Source organism: Balearica regulorum, chromosome 1 (genome assembly GCF_011004875.1).
Source record: "Balearica regulorum gibbericeps isolate bBalReg1 chromosome 1, bBalReg1.pri, whole genome shotgun sequence".
Classification (NCBI taxonomy): Eukaryota; Metazoa; Chordata; class Aves; order Gruiformes; family Gruidae; genus Balearica; species Balearica regulorum.
In genome coordinates this window covers 72755502-72769539 of record NC_046184.1, presented here as the reverse complement: position 1 = coordinate 72769539, position 14038 = coordinate 72755502, and the positions used below count along the sequence as shown (strand labels likewise).

Sequence of the window (14038 nt, the reverse complement as noted above, 5' to 3'; positions counted from 1 at the left end):
TTTAAGAATGGTTTCCCACGGTTGCGAATTTATACTCACTGAATGCAGCATGTAGATAAGATCTTTAGTGACCTTTCTCTGGGGTTTAGCCATTTGAAACAAAGTAGGAAAGAAAGATCATGGCTTCACTGCATTTGAAATTAGAATTTCAAAATTGTTATACTTTCTGTGCTTTGATAATAGAACAATGAAACCAATGAAAATTCACATTAAGCATTTAGTCATTATGGAAACTCGGTAACACCTTTGATTTTTTTTTTCCCTTGAGTGCTTTGCTAATAGGTCTAAAGTGCCAGTGAACAAGAAAACAATGTTGAAAAGTAGGATGTAAGTGGGATTTGCATTCAAATAGTCCATAATATCCTTAGCCTTAAACCACTTTCTGAAAAAACTAAACATATATAAGAAAAGAAGCTATGCCAGTAAATTTAAATAAGTAAAAAATAACAGAAGTGCCAGATTACTATTCAACAGAATGTTTTACAGCAGCCAAAAGGACATTCAGAACAAAGAGCAACACAACAGCCTTTCTAGCCTTTTCACTGTGATGCTACCAAGCCCCATAATCTTTTCAGACCATCCACCAGAAACCCAAACCAATGTTCTTACCTTGGCATTGAATTTGGCAACAAAATCAAAGTGTTTCTTCAGGTCAGTAGCCAAAATTGCCTCAATGACGAGGAAGCGGAAATGCTTGAACTCAACGTGGTCGAGGTTGACCAGGAAGTTGTACTCTGGCCTCGACATGAAAAGGTTCCAGGCAGCAGCAGCGTGGTGGTTCTCCAGGACGGAGCGGTCATTGTACAGCACTGCCTGTGAAAGCAATGCGGGCAGCTGAAAGCTGAGAAACCTCTTAGCAAAAGAAACACCAACGGAGAAATGAGAATGATGGGGATGATGCATGAGGGAGGTTCAGATTTGGTTGATTGGTTTGTGGGGTTTTTTTTAAAAGAACTTCTCAAGGTTTGAAGATGTGATTTTGGCAGAACTAATAGCAGACACCTGAATTGTTGTAATGGTGAAGATTTATTGGAAGATTGATCTGAAAAATCTGGGTCTTTCATGCACAAGGGTTTTTGGTTCCTGACTGAACTGCATCATATGACAATAGTTTATTTTGTTTCAGGCAACAAATTAATGACTAACATAATATAGGTGTGTGCTTCCCTGTTTCTCAAAACTAACCTCACTTAACAGGGATTATTGTCTTTAGTGTTTGTACCTGGCAATTCTGTCCATATTGTACTGATTCCAAACACAGAAACAAGTGAAATTCTACTTTGCAGTCTGACAACACACACCCAGATTGACAGATTTCTCAATGCTAAAATCCAAACTTGGTTAAATCTTTACCAAAATGCATAACTTAACGTATGCATAACTCTCATAGTGATGGCAATTCCATTCAGAAACTAAGGAAAGATTTAGAAAATGGATTTCAGGGGACAACAACCATCCAGGAAATCTCTCCACTTTAGCAACATTCAGTCTTTTGACAATTTGGTTTATGGAAAGAAAAGCTTTTGGAAATTTGCTTCTATGTAAAACAGATACAAGTTTTGTAACTTTTTAGACAAATATATACACATACATTCCAGTGGCTTTTCACTTCAATTATACTTTTTCTGTCATCTAGAGATGAAAAAATTTAATCATAGCCTAAAGTATAGAATCTATTCTCTACCCCAGAGAACAGGTTGCTGAAGCAATTCAGCTTTACAGCCTCTCTTGCCTAAACTGCACAGTAAGCATTTGAGATAATAGATACATTCTGCTACCCAGGCCCAACTCCTGAGGGCAGTATTTAATACAGCAGCACTTTGTCATTACTGGAAGCTGATACTGCTTGTTGTGAAAAAGAAGAAAAAAACTTAGATGCCAAATAGAAGTTCTGCAAATTTCAAGTGATATCAGACTTAAAAAACCCCACAACTAAAACCAAACAACAAACCAAAACCCCTCAAAATAACAAGAATAATTTGACTTTTTCCCATTAATTTATTTTCAAACTAGGGACAATATATTAAGGCTAATCATCTGACTTTCTTTATTGATTTTTATAATCACAGAGCTGTAACATTTATTTCTTAAAAATAGATTTAAGGATAGCATACATCTTCTATCAATCTATTTAAGTGGCCAGAGGATCGAGGTTCTTGATCACAGAAAGTTGTTGCAAGGATGAGAAGTATTACTATCAGTTTATAGAAAGAAACCGATACAGAGCAAGTTCAGGTGACTTGCTATTGGTGAGAGAGGAGGTCTGGATCCAAGTTGGGGAGTAAACCTAGAATACCTGCATCTCTACCCAACTTCTCACCATTAAGCTATCATTTTTTCTTTCCTTGTCCATAGAAATATTTTTCAGCACAGTATGCTGAAGCCAGGCAGGTCAGCTTATGTAAAGTAAGGAAAGATGATCTCATAATTAAGCCAATAAACAGGGATTCAGAATTGCTAAATTCAACTCCCAGCATTGGCATCAACTTCTGTGTAACCTTAGGTAAATCTCAATTCTTCATTTATAAAACTGAGATTATTTTCCACACACACCCCTGTCCCGGTAGATGCATAATGTAAAAATACATTCATAAAAGGCTGCAACTGCTCATATTCCATAGGAACACTAGAAAATTTGTTATGGTCATGCACAAATTAACTTGCATGGTACACTGTCAACTATACAGGTGATTTTTAATTTTATTTTAATCTTTTTGGCCTTACTGGGTAGAATAATTCTTCCCTAATTTCACAGTTACAGGTTTTCTATCAGTTAGCAGAGCATTAGCTTGTTCTTTACTGAGACATTTTATCAATACCTTTCTGACCAGCTCTACTTACTGAGGGTGGTGAGGGTATGTAAGAAGACTCTTATGGGTAATCCCCAAGTGAAGTTATTATTTCTGTCACTTGGATAAGCTGTTTCAAAATATTTGGTAGACTTGTGCTCAACAGCAGCCATAGGCACCACTGGCAAGGAGAATCAGTTACCAAAGACCTTCCAAACTTAACAGCAATGCTGCTGCAGTTTTATTTACCTGAGGAGCACTCGTTGCTACCAAAAAGGCATTGGTCCTTCCTGGGTGATCATAATCATGCATGGCTGCAGCTACATAAAGAGCCATCAATTCAAGGGCAGGGATGTTACCCGCTAGGCATCCGTAGCTGTCATCTGTAGGTGTGTATGTCTTCGAAAACACATAACCCATATGGCCATGAGTGATTCCACTGTCAGAATCTGAGCAGAAATAAAGAAATGAAAAAAAAAAAAAATCCTTACCACTTTTTCAGTGACTTACTGAAACAGACAGAAGCAACAAAGTAGGAAAATAAGGAGAAAATTTACAATACATAACAGAAGAATAAACACAACCTGACCCCAGTGCTTTCTGATACTTTGCACATGATCTAGTGCGATAAGGTACACAATTGGAAAGGAAGAAATTCTGATCCCACCTGGGGATCTTCCAGCCATCCAGCAGAGCCTGTTCTCAAACTATGCAATATACTAGCAATGAGCCATGGATTCATGGCCATGCTGGAGCTTTGTGGGTAACTTGATTTCTTGATTTTCCTACTACTTCCTCTAATAGATTCACCATATACATTAGTCTATAAGACGCTAAGACTCCTTAAAGCAATGGACTAGCATTTATTAATTCAATTATGGTGCATGCTTTCCACTCCAAAGGTCTAGACTTTGGATCTTTGCTGATAATTCTCTCAACAGCCTCTTTTTGAAGGAGCTTGAACATGCCTGTCAGAGGCAGATACTAAGTGAGATGCTCTGCTAATTAAATCTGCTTGAATGGATCAAGCTTACGTGCAGCTTAACAATGTCTTTCAAATAACAAACATCAAAAAGCCCCAAAAGTCAACCCCTTTCATTCCACCCATTTCATCTCACCTACAAAGCCTCCAACGACCCTTGCTAATAAAATTTTCCTGGAATAAAAATGTTTCCCGCCCCACCAAACCATCCTGAAGAGTTTCACAAATGATATATACATGCCACACAAACACCACTAAAAAAAAGCAGAAGTGGAAGTGGTTTCTGCGGAACAAACTCTTGCTTTTCCTGTAACTCCCTCAGAACTCCTACAAAATACAGGCAGGTCCTCTAGTTCCTACAAATGAATCTGGAGAAGTTAATATAAAGATGCAATAGGAACAGCATCCTGTAAGGAGCAATCATAAAACAGCAGACGAGTGGTTGCAAAATGGTAACAAGTCTCTTTGGAGACAGTGAAGAAAGGCAAAGGAACATTTTGTGACAGCCAAGCAGCAGCAAGTGCATGGTACTGCGTGCCCCAGTGGTTTTGTAATAGCAAACCAATATAGAGAATGAGGATTTAAAAGTTCTACGCTGCTTCTGGAGCAGTGCTGAAAAGCACTACTAATACAGTTTTCCTAGAAAAAAAGCTATTGTAAAAATCAAATGGTAACAAGCATCTGTTATGGGTGACCACAAAGGCTTCCATTTACACATTGTTAAATGTAAAGTATTAGGTTTTGGAGGACCAATTCCATTTTCTTCAAAGTTACACAAACATGCCTTAACACCTTCAACATCCAATGTGCCGCTGAACTTAAAAGTCTATCTAATAACAAGTACTGCATGCAATCCTCAATTGTTGGCTTTCTTACCGCAAATTTCATGACAAAAACTTTAAAAATACAACATATATACTTGCACATTTAAATATACCTGAATCGCTTGCTGACCCGTGATCATTAATCACAGTTGGGAGTCCTGGGATGGGCTGAGTAGTAAGATACCAAACGGCATGTAGAACATCAGTTGCATGGATTCGGTTGTGATCTGTGATACAAAGCAAATGACCCTGCTATTAAACATGAAGGATATTTCCAAGAGAAGGAAATCAGCACCATCTAGTGGGTACCGTGTGGCAGTCAATCAAGCAGAGACAAATCAAACATCATCACAAGCATGAAAAAAAGCTGTATTCCCTAAACGCTCATTTTTTCTTTTACTAAAGTTGAAGCACATTCAATGGTATGTCCTACACCAGTCAAGAAACAGAAAACAGCAGAGAAGCAGCGGGATCTGCAATATAGGAAACTTTGCAAAAAATGTGTCAAACAAGGAAGCTGACTTGTGCTACCAGATCCAATCCTTTACTCCAGTGGTTGCCTTTAGCTAGTTAAATGCCATCACGTAAATATGCACTGTTAACCTCTGATTCAAATTAAATCAGTGGGAAAATCTCATCCACTTCAGTAACCAGATTTCATCTAGCTTCTAAACACATGGCAGGTAATACTTACCTGACTCTACCTGAGCAAATTTAGGTGCTGTGCTAGCAGCTGCACTTTAAAAAAATCAATCTCAGGATATGTGTACACTGCACAGTTAAACCGGGTTCTTTCTGCAGTTTTCTGACCGGAGAGAAGAGTTCAGGCCCTGGATCCTGTAATCTGGCTTACACAAGCTCTCTTTGCAGAAATAAGAGATAAAAGTCAGCCTGAGGCTCATACCACCAAATCCTTCAAGGCCAGATAAACTGTCCCACAATCAACACAACTGGCTGAAAAAGAATCAGCATACGGTATCATCTATGCATCCAGGAACAAAAAGCAACCATGATGCTGAAAGAGGAGTAACACTTTGTTGCACCAGGACTGAAGGTTAAATCTGGGGTTAAACCACTGAAGGACAAGCATTTCAGTTTGTGATGTAGGCTAATTTTGGGCAGAGCATGGGTATCTTCTACAGTGACTAGCTAAACAAAAACAAATTTGCTAATTTGAATGATAACCTGTGACTACTTTACTGCTGCTGCAGCTCTGGAAAGATGCATTTCAGCAGACAAAGCACAAAAATGTCAGACTCCAGTGCTGGGTCACCTCCATCTGTAAAACTCACAGTAAATGGCTACATCTCCAGGTAATCAGCCATCTTAGTTGGAGACACCTTGGTAATGCCAATCAGTCCTGGGTCTCTCGTTGGCAAACCAACTACTGGAACAGACTTAATGAGAACAGGTGAACATAACTAGGTTATGCTGAAAAGATAACAATCAAGAATCAGGATAACACTGGAGATGATATGTATCCTTCCTTAGGAAAAATTACCAACATGCACGTCCAGAAGCCCTCTCTAAGAACCAATAAATAAAGTTGGATCCATTAGGAGTGAAAACCCCTCTGTACTCTAGGGGAGTAGAAGGGACTGGCAGCAAGATGTCTAAGCAAGCTGGTTTTACACCTGCTGCATCTTAAAGATAGGCAGTGTGCAGCTGATGGAGGGTTTCTCAGCACTGAAGTTCACTCTTCTTCTATGGGAGAAGAGGAAGGAAAGAGAAGACTTGGGATGGAGAAAGCACCACGGAGAGCCACGTTTGGCCTCTAGCCACTGCTCGGGGATGGATAATGCCTGCTCCTGCTGGGAACAGCCACCTGCCCCCCTCAGAGCAGCACTGCTGAGCCCCTCTCTGCCATAGCCAGCCTCTGCCACCAGCCTGCATTCTCCTGGCTCTGGCAGAGTGGGGCTCACCGTCTTGCTGACCCTACACTCCTGTGCTGGAGGCAACCACCTACTTTGTCTATGCCTAAAATCAGCAGTATCCTGTCTGCCAAGGGCAGATGGGTGCAACACAGAAGGGTTTATTATATTCACAATTTGCAATCATTTTTCTTACTCACTAAAAGCGAGCATGATGTCATGCCACTTAGCCCTTTTATTTAGCCCTTGGTTTCCTTTCTTGCTCTCCTTTATCTTTCCTGTGACCTTCCCTTTAAATACTTATTAGCGACCGCTAGCTGAAATTTTTAACAGCAAAACAGTAAGCAGCATAGGAATGGTTATTTTTGGAAAGAAGAAAGTAAAATAAGGAAGGAGTCTCCTCTCCCCTGCCTTCCTCGAAGTACTAAGAACATCTCTCCTAAGACACTAATCTCCTCATGCAAAACCTAGAGGATGGCCCTGCATAGGGGTCTAATGCTTTTCTCAGGAGTAAAGGCTGGATTAGCCTCTTGTGAAACTTGTGCTGATTTAATCCAACTGGGATAGTCGCCATTAGTTTTGTGTGAATAATCCCTTTTTCAGTTCAGCAACCAGAAGAAAGGAGTGGTTAAGCCCAAACAAGTTGGTTTGGTTTTTACCCTTTCACAAAAATGAAAAACTGGAAGTTAAATTAATTTTGTATTAGACAAAATATTCTGCTTCACTAAAGCAGAACACACTTAAGAAAAAACAAGGAAATGAAGGGCTAGATTCACAAAAATTCCTGAGACTCTACGAATAGTTAAATGTTTTAAACAAAGAGGACTGGCACCAATAGGACAGACAGACTGTGGAGCATTCACCTATAACCCCCTCAGGCTATAATATGCTGCTTCAAATCCCTGATCAGCTTCGAACACAAGGAAAGATTTGAAATTTGGTGTCTCACTTTCCCAGAAGAGAATCCAAACCACCTGGCTGTAAGGCATTTTGAGGTTGCTTTCCTTCAATCCCTCCCACTGCAGCTGTTCCAACTGGTATTTAATATTTTGAAAGAGAGACTGTATGACTTATTAAAACAATGTTTCAGACATTTTTCTGGGAGGTGGGAGAAAGCAGAGCATCCTATATTCATCAACACTGGGGTTATCTGCCAGCTAAAGGGGGTAATAAGTCCCTCTCTCCTCCTGGAAAAAACAGACTTTTGCAGTTGAAGTGGTTTGATAAATTTGATTTGAATTAGTAAATACTTTGGGGATGAACTAAAAGCAGGTGGGGTTTTTTTTATCAGTGAATAAATGATTCACACTGAAAAATATCAGCTGAGCTGTTGCTGCAGAAGAACAGGATGCACTCGCCTACTTGGCACATTTTTTCTGCTTTACAAAGCTCATCTCCTTTGGTAGCATAGCACTGCTACTGTGTAAAAATCCAAGTTGCTTATGGGGTACAAATGTTTCGATAAACTTCAATTGGGGCACTGGCGTACACTTGCATCATCAGGAAACAGTACTTTGTACCTATAGTAGCTTTATATAGCTTCAAGTTTGCACAGAATTTGCCATGAATTATTATGAAACAATATGAAACATTAAATGCAATGAAAAAAAAGATGAGAGGCTGTGGTACAGCACCAGCTTCTGACTAGAGCGCCATCCATTTGGTTGTGATGTAGCAGAAGAAAAAAAGTAGTTGTTATAATGACAGAAGAAAGGTTTCATTAACAAAGTGCACAGAAAACACCCAAAACTTTAAGGAAGCATTGTTATCTTCTGGGAATTTTTACTTACAGGGTATCTCTCGGTATCCACATTCCAAGGCATGAAAGTAGTTCATAAATTCCCTCACTGGTATTTTAAAGGTTTCAAACAGCCCCATATCTTCAAAAAGCCTGTATGATACCTGAAAAAAAAAAAAACCCAAAACAACCATGCTGCTAAATAGACCAGAAAAACACTAAAAATTAGATATAAAAATCATTCTGTTGAATTACCCCATGAAAACCTACTTTCCTGGTAGTATTTTCTCAAGCACATCTGATCCAGCTATAGCTGTAGTTATTTGCATTTCCACAGGGATGTGGCTACATAGCTAAACAGGCAAGCTATTAGTACCAAAGAGTCCTCCTCATTCCTTCATTACACCCTTCCAGATGATGTTCTCTTCCTTTCAGGCATATGAATCCCTAAAATTTAGCAAGCACCTCAGAAACATACAGACGTAAAGGAAGATATCCAAAGGTCTTTAGTGTCTTGGGAAAAATTTCTCTGCAAACTTCTCCAAGGAGCATCCATGAGTCTAATCAATTCCCAGAAAAAGGGGGGACATGTGAAGGAATGACAAAAGGACAGAACCATTTAGGTCCTATGCATTATCTCCTTTCCCTCTCCCCCATTTTGGAAGTGAAATGGCAAAAGTGACTTCTCTAACAGGATTTCAGAGGCAGCAAGGAAGCAGAGCTGCTCCAACTGCTCCTGCACAGAAAGATGACTGTGGACATCCAGGAGAGGATATGTGGAAAGGGAGAATGGGATAGATGTGTGAGGGGGTGTTCAGGAGAGACAAGTGCTCAGAAAGGTAGACAGAAGCTGCTGCAAAATGGACACTTTAGAAGACAAGTTTGAACTTGACATACAGAGCAAACACAGTAAAATTACTGCCTTTTACACTTCTTTCACAAATTGGACCCTAAAGCCTTTCAGCTTCTTTATTTATTTACTGCTGTTAGCTAAATTCTGTTCTTTTGATGCCATCTGTCTGGTAATGATCTGCCTAGAGCTAAGCAATTCGAAGCACATTTAGAATGATGAGTGCTATACTGATAAGAAATTGTTACAAATTATGTTTTGTATTTTACACCTGAACGTAAACCAAACAGCTATCCACACCCATTTCTTTCTGTATATTGTGTATATAAATTGGGACCTGTGAGCTGCACCCAAAGTTTAATGAACATAAACTTCAAATGTCCTGCCACTGTAAGGATAATAAAAAAGGACAGGGATTTGCAGCATTAATGATCCCCACCTCCCCTCCTAGTCATTCCCTACCAGGAAAAATCTGCATGTGAACGAACTCTGGCAAAGCATTGCAACAGGCAGTGACGATGCAGAGACAGGTAGAGTGTGGTGCCTGACACCATCCGGCATGCCCCTCTAATGACACATATCTGACAGCTGGGGTTCTGCTGGTGGCCCCAGCTCTTACTTCTGTTCCTACCATAACCGTATAAGTGCCACTGGCAACGCAGTCAGAAGAATCACTGCTGATGCTTAATTGCTCTTTGTGACAATGGCTGTAGGCCATAAAGTGAAAAGTTCTTTATAGCAAAGGAGCTAAGGAACTACAGAATTACAGTGCTCTGGAAGACAGGAGCTTAGAATGAAAGGCAGGGCCTGTAGAAGGCAAAACTTTACTCGCTGAAAATCTCATGGGATCCTCCTGTACCAAGGCAGAGTGAAGAGGCTGACTTTATGCATAATTTGGATTAGAAATTGCACAGAATTCTGTTTATCTATCTGGAATCATGGCTGAAGTAAATCAGCCAGGATCCAAATTTTTACCTACAGAGAGATAAGGTATTTAACACTCTAATCTTAGATCACTGAATGGTAAGCTTCATATTTCCAGTAAAATATCTCTGTATAAAAGAGGAAGCATAAAGAAATATTATTCTGCAGGACCAAACCTTACTGGTCTACACTACCAATATTGGACAGGTATCTTAAATAAAGCATGTCATAAAAATATGTTTTTCCTCCCCTTGGATTTTGAGGGCCAGGAAATTCCACAGCAGTTGAAAAGAAGCAAACCTGACTGTGATGGATATGAATGATTACTCTTGCCCATGACTTGGAGTAAAATGGCATTATTCTCTGTGGTCATTAGAAAACATAAACAGCCAAGCAAGTCATCTGGACATTTTTGTAATGTTTTCTTTCTTTCTTAGCAAATGGAGAGGAGGAAGGGATAAAGGCAGGTCAGAAAGGAAAAAAGGGCATTGATGTCTTCCAGAAAGTCAACTAACTAAATTCTTTTATTTAAACAAAAACAAAACCAAACAAACAAAAAAAAACCAAAAAAAAAAAAAAAGGAAAACTGTGCAGTTTTGTTTATTCATTGCTCTGGATTAACCATTTTTAAATGCTTCTGTTTTTTAAAATCCTTCCTGCCCAAGCTGCATGCTGCTGCATGAGCTCCCTGGTAGTTAGAATCCCATGGGCTGAGCATGGCATCCCTGCAGCCACAGTGCGGTCCCCACTGCCAGGGACAAGCCCAGGGAAACTCCAACGGCTGCCAGGTGCTTGGCAGTGGGTGCTCCACACTGCCTCTTCCCTCCAGCCTCCCTTTTCTGCTTGTTTCTGCAATGATTGCTAACACTTGAATGAATCATTTATAGCTTGGATACTTCTGGCAGTGCTGCCTGAAGAAGGACAAGAACTTCTCCCAGATGATTCCTAATGGAAGCTGTTTTGCAAATGGAGATTGTTATTCACGTGTTGCTCCTCTCCTGGGTGTTGCAGGCACACATAAATGGCTCTCGTTGGAGGACATGTGCAAAGTTTAGGTTAGCAGTTCCCTCCTTGTTGTTTGCAGGCAACCCTCTTGCACTCCTTTTTTGTCTCTTGTACTGGCTTTCTTCAAACCTGTTTCTTTTAAGCTGTCGGCACCCAGTCTTTGGCTCTGACAAACACAACACCTCACAAAGGCCGCCGTGATGATCCCGGGAATATTCCATCCCTCAGTGACTGACTTCCCTCGTTCCTTCATATAGCAGCTGCATTTTCTCTCTGCAGAAGCCATGCGTGATGACGAGATGACCAAACATTCCACTTGGCACCACCCAGGGACCAACTCTCAGGCACTGCAATGATGCCACCCTGCCTCGATGCTGCTTGTGCACTGAGAGCAGAGGATCACCACCAGCATTTCTTGTCTCTATGGGCCTAGTAATAAAAGCTTTAGAGAGACCTTGACTTTAGCCTATTTTTTTTCATTTAATTTGCTTTCCAAGGCAAATAAGTTTCTCTTCCACAGGTTTTAGTTTTATAGGAGCTGTAATAAGAGTGTTAAGCGTGAGTGATGACATTATCTTAACTTTATGGCCTGTTTTGAAGCATCAACTCAGTTGGAGAGGTCTGCTGTTCCTTTCTGAAATAAGACTGGTATGTAAATTCCTCTCTAACCTCTATCATGCCTATTTGTTAGTGCCACATTTAGAGTGCTTGCCACTGTACTTTGCACAGATGCTTTTATGGCCACTGACTAGTTGGGGTCTTTTTATATGTCTAAATCAATTTAACATTCCCAAAAGAAGAAACAGAGATCTCAAGCAGCTTTAAAGATGCTAAGCCAGCATTTGCTTTCTAAACCGAATGCTTCCCTAGAGGCACGTGTCAACTCCGCTTTGTTCCATCTCATAAATTTAACCTAGCAAGGCAAACATAGTTAATTCAGCTTGTTAATTTACTTATTTTTAATGGATGAGTCCATTTAATGGTAAAACACACAGAATAAATCATTAGAGCCTTTGTTTTCCTTTGTTTATAATATCCCAGGATTTAAAAATTATACAAGAAAAAGATAATACTTTTGGCTGGAGAAAAAGACTTATTAATTTTAGTTCTCATATTTCTGAAAATAATTTTGTTAGGAACATCTGAGTAGGTGGGGGAAAGAACTAAAAGATCTATATTTTATGAACAAGGTTGAACTTGCTACATTCTGCTCTTAGGGAGTGGGAGTTATTACAAACAGCCGTTACAGAAAATGCTGAATTTTGATCACAAATATTATTTATTAAACCTTCCTTATTTTATTTCACAGGCCTCATTTTGTGGCACTGCAAAGCAGATAACATGCTCAGAAACTGTGCAAAAAACAGATGTTGAGAAACAGCGTGGAGATTTAGTGCAAATTGAGGGAGGCACAGGGGAATTGTCCTGAGTGGTACAGAACTGCATGCAGCTTGGCAAAGTGCTTAAAACCTATGTTACTCGCCAAGCTACAGAACAATAAAAGGCAGACCACAGAATAAACTTGAATTCATGCCGTGGTTTTCCTGGTTGACCACTGGATAATTGAATCTAGCTGAATAATAGTGAACCACCATGGGACCAAGATTTGATACAGCATTCTCTGGAGCTCGTTGCACTGAGATCTGCCTGACACACTAACCTCTGTGTTTGTGGGTGGTGTTAATTGTCTCACATTATACCAATTAACATAATCTCTTCTTTCCAGCACTCATCACTACATAATGCCTTGCAAAGTGATACTAGATCAGACAGATTCTCTTGGGGTTTTTTCCCTTCCATCCCTAAATAATAATAATTACTTGCCTTTCCTGTTTAATAAACCTCAATACTTCCGTAAGGAAAAATGGCTAATTTGTCAGTGTGCCAGGAAAAAGGGCATAACAGAGAGAAATGTTCAGTCAAGGAAGTGATTATGGAAGTGACATTAACCGTGCTGGGGAGAGACAGGCTGTGTCAGGACCTGCATTCAACTTACAGGAGGGAATGAAAAACTGATAGTTGAAAGAAAGACTAGTAAGCTCACACCCTGATTCACAGTAAATTAGACTTCCCTATGTAATAATGATATGAATTTACTATCAAAGTGCTGACTCTTTAAGGGTGATAGAATATAGCAAGGACTACTTTTCCCCCCACTTCCTGGAACCTTGCTTCTTGCACAGCCTGACTGAAACCTCCAGTATTAAAAATCACCAAAGTTCTGTATTTCCTGCATCAACTGAATGTATTTACTGTTTAGCCCTCCCATGCTGAACCCCATGTGAGAGCCTTTCACAAAGAGCTCAGTAAGAGGTGGCAGCACCTCCTGCAGATAGAATATTTAGAAAGGTTTATGTAAACTCACTGGTAGAGAGCAGCAGGAAAAACAGGCGTGTGGTTTTTTCTTTCACATTTTTAAATTTTAAAATATAGACATTTAAAAGTAAGGAATATAATGAGACAAAGTTCATGTTGTCAGCTTTGAATTAGGTGGCAGGGATCACAACTCATTGGATGACCAGCTTGTAAGGACAATGGGTCTTAACACTACTTGGTCTAAATCTGTCAATAATCTAGCCGGTCACTGCAGACAAGATATCCTTCTCACCTGACTGAGAATCCGACCACATTTCTTTCCGATTTTTTCCACCAAGTCAAAGATTGGGAAGTTCCAACTATTTAGCTGCTCCATCAGGGGATCCAGGTTGTCCATAACCAGAGGCTCAGGAGCAAGTACAGGCTTGTCCTATGCCAGAAATCAGAATAAAGAGGAATTTTAGTTCTGTGAAGCATCTCATGCAAAAATTTATGCTCTTAAAAACTACAGTCACATTAGCATCATCTGTAAGTCAATGGTACTTTATTCAGCTCAGCAGAGATGTCCCTGTTTCTATCAGCCCTGCAGCTCTCCTTCATAATTTGTTTCACTTGAATGAATAGGAAATTCTGTATATGAAACATCCGTCTCTGAACTTATCCATGAGACACATTCATTGGTTCATTCATGGGAATTGTTCATTCATTTCCAAGGGAGTCTTTTTCATTGTAAAATTTG

General features: G+C 39.8%; 1 protein-coding gene across 4 annotated transcripts in view; it reads right to left on the bottom strand.

Annotated features, from left to right (window-relative positions):
- Window positions 1-14038, bottom strand: part of PDE3A (phosphodiesterase 3A) — a 274755-nt gene that overhangs the window by 19216 nt on the left and 241501 nt on the right. For all 4 annotated transcript variants that reach the window (XM_075758081.1, XM_075758070.1, XM_075758061.1 and 1 more), the window contains exons 9-13: window positions 13592-13729; window positions 8257-8368; window positions 4709-4822; window positions 3039-3238; window positions 610-813 (exon numbers count right to left, since the gene is read on the bottom strand). In XM_075758081.1, coding sequence (XP_075614196.1) covers window positions 610-813; window positions 3039-3238; window positions 4709-4822; window positions 8257-8368; window positions 13592-13729 — 768 coding nt within the window. The remainder of the gene's footprint in view (window positions 1-609; window positions 814-3038; window positions 3239-4708; window positions 4823-8256; window positions 8369-13591; window positions 13730-14038) is intronic.